At 39.2% G+C, this 12,394-nt stretch overlaps 1 protein-coding gene across 13 annotated transcripts in view; it reads right to left on the bottom strand.

Annotated features, from left to right (window-relative positions):
• The window catches only part of LOC119905352 (abl interactor 2-like), a 45,263-nt gene that overhangs the window by 30,999 nt on the left and 1,870 nt on the right, over nt 1-12,394 (bottom strand). For 7 of the 13 annotated variants that reach the window (XM_038722322.1, XM_038722379.1, XM_038722312.1 and 4 more), the window contains exons 2-3: nt 5,961-6,128; nt 4,101-4,277 (exon numbers count right to left, since the gene is read on the bottom strand). In XM_038722322.1, coding sequence (XP_038578250.1) covers nt 4,101-4,277; nt 5,961-6,128 — 345 coding nt within the window. Of the gene's footprint in view, nt 1-3,399; nt 3,418-4,100; nt 4,278-5,960; nt 6,129-12,394 lie in introns of all 13 variants that reach the window. The other 6 variants (XM_038722398.1, XM_038722302.1, XM_038722358.1 and 3 more) reach the window with 1 other exon arrangement.

The raw sequence follows: 12,394 nt of genomic DNA on the forward strand, positions 1-12,394 counted from the left end.
AATGTGTACTATGATGCGTAAATATTTCATTATCTACAAATATGTATTTTTACATTTGTGATGTGTAAAATCATATACACAAAAATACAGAGTGGCTTCTACACACAAAACAGTTTTTGTGCATTTGCAGATTGCTTTCTGTCAATTTGTGGGTCATGGTACATTTGTGTAAAAATTTTGACTGAGTTTAAAAGTGGTCCAGCAGAAGTTGTGGTCTCCTACTTTATGACCCTGGGTACTGCAATGGATATTCCTACAACTCATGAGAGGCAATTTTGCTACCGCCACCTGCTGGTGTAGCTAATAAACTGGTCACACATGTACAGATCTCTGTGGTACAGAGTTGACAAAATTTCACAAATGTGTAAAAAGGAAGTCACAAATGTAACATGACCTGCAAATTGACAGGAAATGATCTGCAAATGGCAGTAACTGTTTTGTGTTTACAGAATAAAATTGTACATATTTGCAAATTGCACTGTATTTTTGTGGATATGATTTTACACAACACAAATACGATCGATCGATCTTTTTTTTTTTTTTTTTTTTTACATATCTCCGCAGTACACATTGGACAAAATTCCACAAATGCGTAAAAATGAAGTTACAAATGTAACATGACCCACAAACTGACAGAAAGCAATCTGCAAATGCACAAAAACTGTTTTGTGTGTAGAAGTCACTCTGTATTTTTGTGGATATGATTTTACACATCAAAAATACACATTTGTAGATAGTGAAATATTTGCGCATCATAGTACACATTTGTGGATTGTTTTCTGTGGGTTACAAATATTAAAGTACAATAAAATCTTTCATAGATACAGATATTTAGAGAGCAGGGCAACTGATGACCGATATATAATGCACGTATCAAAACAAAGAAAAATCATGTATTATTCCATGCAGAGTCCAATCTAATATACATGTTATCTCAGCCAGTAATGTGTTGTTTTAGATGGAAGCTTTATTAATGGATGAAACAGAAACATACATTGGTTTCTGCTGTAGATTTCAGTGTGACTGGTGTTTAAGGGAGAGTGGGGTATAGATAGATTAGAGCTGCTGTCATTTAGGATGAGAGAAACATTTTCACCACCTTCCCAAAGCTCACAAATGGGGAGCACAAACAACCTTTTACAGCAGCCACGGCTGCCTGCAGATGCGTCCACAGACATTTTGTGTTTATTGGCCTGGTGAGTGCAGGTATCAATCGATGCCGATTATCTCAAAAAGCTAGATATCGGACACATTACTTGGCCAACTGATTAATCAGTCTATCACTAGATAGAAGCAACATCAGGGTATATACACAGGAATCTTGAAGTAAAATTCAATACCTTTTCAAGACTTTTTCAACATATTTTAAGACTGCTGCGCCACTTTGAGCTAACCGATTAAAACCAGCCACACATCTTTTAAAAGCGACATTTGAGTTTTTAAAATGAATTTAAATATATTTATAATATATTTATTGCCTATATGTCATCAGGTTGTAACATCACCTAAAAATTGAGACATTCACCAACTTTCTCAGTTGCCTATAACAGCCTGTATGGGCCAACTGTTTTTTACGTGAAGGACTGGTCAGATTTCCTGCAAAAAGCAACTGTCTTACATTAGCTGTGACGTTTATGTACGTAACATTACAGCAGATCATGTAAAACACAGTGTAATTTTGTGTTTTAGTTGGTTTAAACTACATAATGTGAGCATGCCTGCAATGATATGTGTGATAACTTTCATCGACCACTTGATTAATATAACAAAATTCAAACAGGCCAGGAGGGAACAAAGATGAAAAGAATAAACTGAGTGGTGAATAACGTAAGTAGTGTAGGCGGTGTAGCACAGATACAACCTGGAGGAGGAACTAGTCTAAATGACTGTATTAGTATAACATTAAAAGTAAAGAATATTGTTAATTTAATAGTAAACCTTAGTTTGATATTAATATATTCATTATGTTACTATATTCAATATAATTTCATATAATAGTATATACCACTAGTATAATATTAATTCAAGTTACAGCTGTTTCAGTTTGTTTGTTTTTTTTAATTCATTAACTTTGTGCAAGAAAAATTCTCTAGGCTACATGATAGTCTCCAACCTTGATTTTAGGCAGGCTACTATCTCGTCAATAATCATAACCATTTATGCAGAACATTTAGTTCAACATTTCTAAAGTTAGTTACAGCACATCAAACTTTTTTTAAATCCAGCTCTATCCAGGCTGTGATTGATCTGTTCACAGAAAGTGACTGTGACGAGAGTATCGGCTTTTGAAAAGTTGAATGTGTTTCAATAAAAGGAACCGGTTTAGCTAAATAGCCAGCTAACGTTAGCCAAACCCACACGCTCCTTGAATTTTCCCTGTTGTCTTCTGTCTTACCGATTCAGCTGTTGGTATCGCATCTCGCTTTTGTTTTTCAGGAACAGGGCTGTTCAAGTGGCCACAGAGCGACCGGCCAACCGGGTTAATCCCGTTACTCCTGATCGCCACTCCGACTATTTTTTGGACGATTAGCATTGAGGGCCGGGCACGGTGGGAGATTATGGTCGGTTATACTCTTAAATCACAGAAGATCCCTGCGCCTAACGTTACAGAAACGAATCACACAGTCGCTACTCCTCTGCCTGTCTAGTATTTTTGGCTATGCATTAAATAAATACATTCATCTACACTTTTAGCAAACAAACTTTTGGACAAACAGAATTTTCACATTGAACAAAATATCTTCAAAATTGAATACCTTCTTAAATGGCGATTAAGACTTTTAAATTATTTTTAATGGTCTTAATTTCGCAAAATTGATTTATTACCTTTTAAGACTTTTTAAGACCCCGTGGACACCCTGAACATAAAATCTTTTTCACAAAACAAGGCACGCTTAGCTTAGCCAACACTCTTCAGTGTCATATTAAACTGAAACAGAAATGAGAATGGTGTCGATCTACTTTCACTCTCATCAAGAAAGCAAATAAGCGCATTTTCCCAAACTGTCTAGTTAGACGATGGAGATGGGGCGGCTGTGGCTCAGGAGGTAGAGCGGGTTGGCCGTTAATTGGAAGGTCGGCGGTTCGATCCCTGGTTGCGTGTCGAAGTGTCCTTGGGCAAGATACTGAACCCCGATTTGCCCCTGGCGGCTGTTCCGCCAGTGTATGAATGTGTGTGAATGCTAGTTTCCGTTTGAGCACTTAGGCTCAGTGTATGAATGTGTATGACTGGTGAATGCAGATGTAGTGTAAAAGCGCTTTGAGTGGTCAAAGACTAGAAAGGTGCTATACAAGTACGGAGCATTTACATTTGCATATAGATCTCACAGCAATTCAAAACAAAAAAAACACAAATAAAAAAACCTCCCTTGTTTGAGCCTCTTACTTTGAAAGTCTTACCTTAAACCTTTGCAACCACTACAGTTGATTATAAAGACAAAATTAGGCAAGCAGAAAAAGAGAGAAGAAGAAATCAGACAATTAGTGTGTGAAGAAGGAGAAAAACAATTGTTCATCCATGAATACATAAAGCCAGGCTGGTTAGATTCCGGCAACAATGGCCCAGTGTTAAATCCAATCAGGAATTTCTTTCAGGTTTTTCTGGAACTTTCTGGAAAACAATCATTTCTTTGTACAGATAGTCAGTGGGAAACTAGCTTTCCAAAACCAGCCACTTTTACCATTTTATTACATAAAATGATCTGTGCAGAGGAACCTGTTAGCAGAAGCAGGTGACAGATTTACGACAGAGAGCTTATTTAGCAGAATTCTTGTCCTGACATTAGTTTCCCACCCTGATGAAAAGCCTGAGTCATTGATTTTTTTACTCCTCATTGAAACTCAATAGTGACTGTTGACCTTTAAAAGTCCTTCTCATTAGGACACCATCAGCAGTGAATAACACCTATTAATCCTACAACACAAATACAATGTGAATCACACACTTCCTCCTGGCGCATTTTAAAAAAGGTCTCATAACTGTAATTCACACTTCAGAGCAGGGGTTCCCAACCTTTCTTTCACATTAACCCCTAATATGAAGTACTTTTACACAATTAAGTCTAATTGATGAAATTAAGGGGAAAGAACAAAATGACCACCTTGACTCCATGGCCCATGTCGTCTAGCATGCTGTAGTCGATGGGCTTGCGAATGTAGCGCACAGGCCTCTCGGGATTGGCTGGGGCAATAATCTTGTGTGTGCGGGATGTGTTCTTGTTGGTGGTGAGGATGCCAATTTCCCGCCGGGCTACCTTTTCTTTGTGGATGTCCACCGTCTGAGGAGAAGAGGTGGAGGACAGCATATTTTCATGTAATTTTGTTTTTAAATTAAAACACTAGCAAACCAGCTGCTGCCGGGTCTGTGTGAGGGAGAGGTGTTTCAGTCGGCTTCATAATTAGCCTAAAGTTTCTCACCTACATGTAGTAAAGCTATTCTGTTAACAAGGCTACAACTCCAAGTAAGTAAGTTAAACCTGCAGTAACTTTTTTTTTTTGGCAGCAGCAAAACAAGCTGTGAACAGACACATATCATCACCTTTCAAACAGATATGACAAAAATGCTTGCAAACACTTATTATAGCTTGTAACTTACACATCCAGCAGTTGCAGTAACATTAGCACTGAGAGTCGTGTTTTCCCTTTCATACTACTTCTGTAGTTTATTTTTTAAAAGTGCTTATAGGTTTTTGGCAATAACTCAGTGGAGAATGTTCTGTAGGCTACATCACGAGCCAGATGTTCCTTGATGTACTTTAAACCATTACTCATGACTAATAACTTTTTTAAAGCTGGGTCTACAACATTGCCAGCGTTGTGTTGGACAGATTTGTGCTGCGGTGTTTATGAGAGAGAGCGAGAGACGAGCGAGAGGATGTGCTATGGCGCTGATCTGCAATCAAATAAGATTTTAAATAGGCCTAGTAAAATAAAAAATAATAAACGAAAAGCTTGAGAAGCTGCGGTCTTTATTCACCGGCCACTGTAACCTCTACTGTACATTTACTGCTGAACAAGCTTCGTTGCAGACCAGTTTCTCTCCATTCACCGGGGCACCCATTCTCACACTCGCTCCGTCTATTCCTCCTCTACCACCAACACACACTGACCCCTGCGGCTTAGCTAAGAAAGTTAATCAGCTGGGATCATCACAAACATGACAACAGACAGATAAGACAGTAATACTGAACCTGTCGTTTATGTGGAACAGAAAAGCTAACGTTACTCACTTGTCCTGCAGAAACAGAGCAACCTCAGCATTGGTTTTACATGCTTTCAAATCTAGGAGATTGATCCAGCATTGAAACCCCTCACAGATGTTAACACAGGTCTTCCCCTCACCTGGTTATATAACTTGTTTCACAATTCCTCAGACCTTTCCCTCTCTGGCTGTTTCTCAGCCATCTTCACAGCTATAGAGTCGCATATTGAGTACAGCATGTTCGAAGGTGCTGGTGTTTGAGTAGTATGTAGCTGCAGTACTGGAGGCTGCAGTTTCAGGACCGCAATCCTAGAACTGGAACTGCATTTGTAAGACCCTTGTTTACTTTGACACTGCCAGCTAGCTGGCTAGATAGGTTACTCTTGATAATATTGGTTTGTTTACGTTCTCTCTCCCACTGCTTCGAACGCGCTACCGCCACCTACTGCCCGCTCTGAGCAGCTTTGTTTGTGCTCAATTTACAGACCCAGGGCTGTGTGGGAAAACCGGATTTTTTTTCCAGAGCACACAAAAAACAGAGCTAGTGACCCAGGAGAAAATATTCGCTAATTTTAATATACAGTGTACTGGATAAGAATCGCAAAGTATCACTTTAATTCTGTTTTTGGTCTAAATTCTGACATTTTACTCACAAATCTTTGAGGGTTCAATTAGGATAAGACTCTGGTGGGGTAATCACTCCTCTTGGCAGGTGAGCCAATAAGGTAATTTGTGGGATTTTTCTAAGTCAGTTGCTGACCTGTGAGATGTGGTTGATGGAGGACTCCATGCGGCGCAACTGCGATGCCTGGATGTCAAGCATCTGCAGGACATTGTTGGCCAGAGTGTTGATCAGGTAGGCTACACTGGCCAGAGACTGGGTGGTGTAGTTCTTGGTCTCCTCCAGTGCCCTCTGTTTGTCTGGGGACTGTATGAGAGAAAGGAGACAGCAGAAAGAAGAGTGACATTTGACTTTTAAAAAAAAAAAAAGAGAGATAGATTTGCATTTTATGTGCAAAGGAAGCAGCCAAACCCAGTTTACAATGAACCTTTGTTCCAGATGACATAGTAAAACAGGTTGAAAGCCAATATTTCCTGGGCATGACCATTGGCACTGCAGTTGACATCATTACTGATGAATGTGCTGAACATTTTCTCAATTAATCAATTTGTCTATAAAATGCCCATCACAATTTCCCAAGCCCAAAGTGATCATCAAATCGCTTATGTTGTCTGACCAGCACTCCAAAATGCAGATATGTTCAATATTCTGTCATTTTGGACAAGGAAAAACAAACAAAAAGACAAATCCTCACCAAAAGACTACCTGGAGTGGGAGACATTGCTTGAAAATCAGTTTAAATTGTAGAAGATTTGGTTTTCAGTCCATCAATTAACTGACTAATTGTTGCAGCTCAGCGTATGTAAAGTAATGCAGCTCTGACGTGAAAATTCTCAACTCAGCATAAAGAAATGAAGATAAACTTCAGATAAAATAAATGTATGAAATCAGAAGCATTGAAATATTTACTATAATAGATTTTTCCACTCTGTGGAAGATGAGCATTGACACTAGGGCTGAAACGATTCATCGATTAAAATCGATAAAATACATCGACACAAATTATTTGCCTCGATGCTTCGTTTAATCCATATAACTATAAAGCACTGTGTTTCGCACGGACATTTATTACTGTCGCACATCGCGCTTACGCTGTGAACCTGACGTGATTATAATGGAGCTGTCTGCAAATTGGAGTAAGAGAGAGAAAATAGCGAGGGACAAACAAGAAAGTATCCAAAGTATGGGGTTATTTCAAGCTAAAGAAAACAACAACTCTGTAATGTTACCGTCCGTCCACCGTAAAACAAAACTTATGTCACCTCGGCAACAGCACGACAGCATCCAAACAAAAAGCAGCCGATGTTCTGCCAGCGGACCACAGACATGGTAACAGTAACTTTAGCATTTAACTGAAATAATGATTGATTGTTGAGTTTAAGGCTAGCCAAAGTAAGCCACAGTCCTCAGCTGAAAATGTACACACATGCGTTTGTTGTTCTCCTTTTTGGGCCGCAAGTTGTAACCTCACCATCATGAGTTAACTGGGTGTCAGGGAGTTTCACCTTTTAACTCACCTGCAGCTCTCTCTGTAGCTCAGACAATCCCTGCTACCTGTGTGTGCTAATCCATCCCTTCACCCATATTCTTAGTCTTTATAATTAGGAGTTCAGTGTCTTGCTCAGGGACACATTGGTGTCTCACAGTGGATTCGAACCCAAGTCTCTCACACACAGACCAAAGTCTTATCCACTGCTCCATCTCCACCCAAAAAATTTATCGCTGCAGGTCTAATCTGTCTTCAAGGTTTTTTAAAACGAAAGCTAAAAACTACAGCCTTCCTTTGTTGTGACACCAAGATCTCAGGTGCTAAATGAACACATAATGCAAGAGGGGTTTACTTTGATTCAGATGACCTAAACTAAAGATCATCCTTGTAGCACAGACACAAAAGGGAACAGATACAGTTATGTAGCTAATAAATTTAACCCTGAGTGCAATTTGTGGCAGCATGGTGGAGAGGAACTGCTGCCTCACAGCTTTCAGTGCCAAGAAGTAACATTTTAGTCAAGTAAAAAAACAAAACCCTTTAATGGCAGTGAAGTGAGCAGCAAGTAATGCAGCTTGCAGCCAGTGGTTTGGCCGTGGGTACAGCGTGGGCAGGTGGATCAGCTCATGTTTCTGCTGTGAAACTGTGTTCCTTATGTCTGCATGTGTCACAGCAAGCACAGCTGAGTAACACAAAACAAGTACATCATTATTTAAATTAAAGTAGATCTATTTACTGTAATCAACTTATCATTAGTCATTTTTCAAGCAAAAATGGTCGTTATTTAAGCTTTTATTTGTCTTATGTGGCAGTAAACTAATTATTTATAAGATTTAGACGTTAGGAAACAGTGATGATAGATAATGAAAAGAATCGTTAGTTGGAGCCTCATTTATAAAGTGAGGTGAATACTTAAAGATTGATTCATTACTAATTTTAAAAAGTGAACTGTTGTAAACAAACAGCTGAAGCAACTAGTTGGGGTCTAAAATTAATCAGAAACTAATTTTACAAAATTATCATTTAAAGAATTTTTCCAAACATTGGATGTTCCCCTGCTTTTTAAATTATTTTTCTCATCTTATGTTCTAATACATTTATTATATTTGGGTTTTGAACTGGTGGTCGGACAAAACAAGCCATAACTGACAACTGCAATGGGCATCTTTCACTATTATCGGATGCTAATTGACTAACCTGGAAAATAGTCTGTAGAGTAATTAATTTAGCAAACCGTAAAGCAAAGAATCTTTTCATTATCTATTTCAACCCTGCATGCACTTCCTTCTGTGGGTACAGCATAGCAGCAGATTGATTACAACACGCTCTGGGTCAGAGAAGCATTGGGGTTGTGATTGGATATAGATTAATTGGTATCCTTTGATCTTTTCAAAAGTATGCTGCCAACTGACAGGACAGCCCAAAAAATATAGGTGTTCCAATACATTTCTTTGTATCTCAGTTGCAGTCCCAAGATATCCATTAACTGATTGCTTGACATGTCAAATGCAAATCAGGAAATGGGAACAATCTCACTATTTGTACAGTGAAATACAGTCATGCTGTTAAACTTTACTTCTGTAACACACAACACATTTGGATCAGATTTTTTGGCTAAACTGATTATTGTGAAACTGAATAAAGATAAAACCCAACGAGGCAGCACATTAAAGCTACAAGCCGGGGTCTACCCCACGGGCTGAACCAGCTGCATCCTCAGTGGGAATACGTCTGTTCCCTTTTATGTGAAACAGAATGTGCTTGTGATACAAGATGCATTTCTGTGGAATCACAAAGAGCAATCCAATCCAACAAATCATCAGGAAAACAAACAAACAGTTTCATTTAAAGGTGGGGAGAGGGTGCAGCACTGACAAACAGGTTGTGTGGCAAAAGTCAGGAGTATGTAGCTGTAGCTCCTACCTGCAGGGCAGAGAAGAGACAGAACTCATCTATTGGCCACACCTGCTACTACGTAGACTGAATGATTATACAATTTTTGGAAGGGAAGGATGAATGCATGGACCAATAACATATGTCTAGGTTAGTAGGGCTGGGAATCAAACACAGGTTCCAAGGTGCACTGTACCAAATTTCCAAGAACTGTGGATCTGTTAAGACACGTGCATTTGGATTCTGCTTATCGGTTCCTAACTTTCTGCATATTTCAGCGTGGCTCCCGATTGAACTGCAGTGACCATTTTACAGCTCATAAAAGTGTCACCTATCTGCCAGGACCCGCTACGCCGACCTAACGTCACCTCCTTTGTTACGCAGTACGTCAACAAAGCATGAAGACAGTCCTTCAGATTCCATTCCTGGACCATGGCGGACCGCAGCAAACGCTCCAAAGTTTGGCTTAACTTCATTAAAAAAAGAAATGCAACACCTGCAGTAAGGAGATTTGGTGCAAGGGAGGAAGCAGCTCCAACATGACGAAACATTTACTTCAACGTGGCGTAAATTTGAAAGAACGCACCTTGTTCAATGTGTCGACTCTCCCAGCTAACCTAACCCCTAACCCAGAAACTCCTTTCACTTTAGCCACAAAAGTGAAGAAGGGTTAAGGATAAAGGTCACCGAGCGCAGACAAGATATGTGTTGAAGAGTTTGGATTTAGAGGCAAGATTCCATAGGAACTGGGTTCGATAACTAGCATCAGAATAGTTAAAACTATAACATGACGCCAGAGATTGTTGTGACACCTAAAACTGATAAGAGGAAACACTAAATTATATGTCACTGATGAGGAAACTGTATTTAATATTGATCAGTCACATCTGGCTGATACCAAGTCAACTTAACAAGGTCAGTATTGGACCTGATACCGATCTAGCGGGTCACATGGGTGTTTCCCTATTTATCAAATTAAGGGCTAATAAAAACCATAAAAAGCAGAACGTCACAGACAAATCACTGCCTGAAAGTATCCTCAAGTTGTTTAAAATGAGAGTCAATATGATTTGAGAAGAGTATACGCAGCACACTCTGTATATGTTTGATAATGTTTTAAAATAATTAAAAAGGACATATTGAAAAGTCGGTTCACAATGTAAAGTTGGCATTACTATAATAAGGATTGTAACAAATGTGTCTGATGTTACATTTGACATCAAATAGGGAGTGTTTTGTAAAAATGGCATAACTTAAAATCCCTATTGGTGCATTATTTTCTATGTTAGTACTATATTGTTTTAAGTAATTATCATTTTTGTTGGTTTCCCCGCAAAGAGTTTGTGTAATTAATTACAAACCAAAATACATTTCAAACATGTAAGATATGTCATATTCTTAGTTGTTTTAATAGCTGGAAATGTTTCTGTCATGACAACAAAAAAAAAAAGACTTGGGGATGAAATCCATCCACCATTTTTTCTGGTCCACAGTGCAATGCAACTACAGGAAAGACTCTGAATGTGACAAACTTTCCTCAACTCCTTTTCTCACTAGCTTTTCCCATATTTAACCCACACCTGAATCACAACGAGCCAACTCACTCCTCTTCAGGTGGTTGTGAAAAAAAATGTGGGAAGACAAAATAACTCCTGGAAGGTGTCAGACTGATATTTTATTCTGTGAAAAAACATGGTTTTAATATTAGTTCACATACCTGTAGCACATGTTACCAGTGGAAAAATAAAAGACTATCCAACAAGTATCCATTCCTACATGACTGATGTTACAAGGAACCCAGCTTTAGGACAGACATGGCAGAGTGAAGATGTGAATTAGGACTGAGAGGGAGAGGTGAAAAATACCACTAAAAACCCCTCCGACAAATACTTCTGTCCAGCTAATCTACAAGTGGTACTATCCATCTGACAGCAGCTTGGAAAACCTGGCAGGGTGAGAAGAAACCAGGGTAGCCTGCCAGACAGCACACTGACAAAATTCAACCTGTCAGACCCGATTGGCCCTGTTTATCAAGGATGGCATATTTCAGTATCCCACCTTGTCAAAACCTCTCCCAGCTAAACACTGTGGTCCCAATGTTCAACCCCCTATGTGATAACAGGCTTGAGACGAAGCTCAGCTGGAGATCACACCGGCAGAATCTTACTGAAGCTCTGAATGGGATTGACTGTACTTTCACACCAGCCAAAATGCTGTGCAAATCAACAAAGAAAATGTTGACTCAATAGATGCAAGATTACACTGTCCCTCCCAACCCGAAGAACACTGTATGAATGAAGATAAGAAATCGTGTAGATACCGGCATTTAACTAAGCATTACGTTAAGAGCAAGTCGCTATGTTTCAGTCCAACACCACAAATCTGTGGTTGTTGATAATATTGTCACGGCAGTTGATCTTCTGTCAACCAAAGCTCATTAGAGATTAATCTGGCGCTTGATATCGCGTCCTACATGTGACTGGTGCATGATCGGCTGGTTTGCCGGTGTTGTAGCCCTACTGGTTTTAAAACTAACTGGTTGCCATACGCGTGCACTACATTAGAGCCACATACGAAAAAATAAATTAAAGAAAACAGACTTTTTATAAAATCGCGTCAAGCTGGATTCGAACTCATCTGAGCAAAAGGTAACTTTTTTTCCCCCCATTTCTCCACATTACCTGCGAGCTAACCGAGCAAATATAGATTACGGTTGTCCAGTCACGTATTGATGAAGCTCGTCATCATCCACGTAACAAATTTGTTTTGGATGATCTAAAACAACTGGTTACCTTGAGTGATTTAAAAAAAAATACCATAACATGTTTATCACGGTGTTTTTCTCGAGGCTTCGGCAATATTGACTCCCTAGACACTATGACACATGAATGCTTTTAAACAGTGACGAATACTGTGAAAACATGAATTTATTGTCAACACCGAGGCACAGGAAGAGTAGAAGTGGAAATATTCTGCCCACAACACTGTAGGCCTAAGGCATGGACTTAACGATTTACAGCCATCGTCCAACACAAAAAGCATGCTCAAGTCAGAATTAGGAAACAAAAAACTGGAATTTGTAAGGAAGTTACATTGTGTTTTACACTTGATAAACAAGCAGCAAGGCGGTACCTGGTTTAGGCTAATGTAGGCTTATGAAGATGAGCTTGAACAACTACTAACAAGTTAA

The sequence above is a fragment of the Micropterus salmoides genome, unplaced genomic scaffold (genome assembly GCF_014851395.1).
Source record: "Micropterus salmoides isolate LMB-PRFRI ecotype aquatic unplaced genomic scaffold, ASM1485139v1 Ms_hic_scaffold_1, whole genome shotgun sequence".
In the NCBI taxonomy this organism is placed as follows: domain Eukaryota; kingdom Metazoa; phylum Chordata; class Actinopteri; order Centrarchiformes; family Centrarchidae; genus Micropterus; species Micropterus salmoides.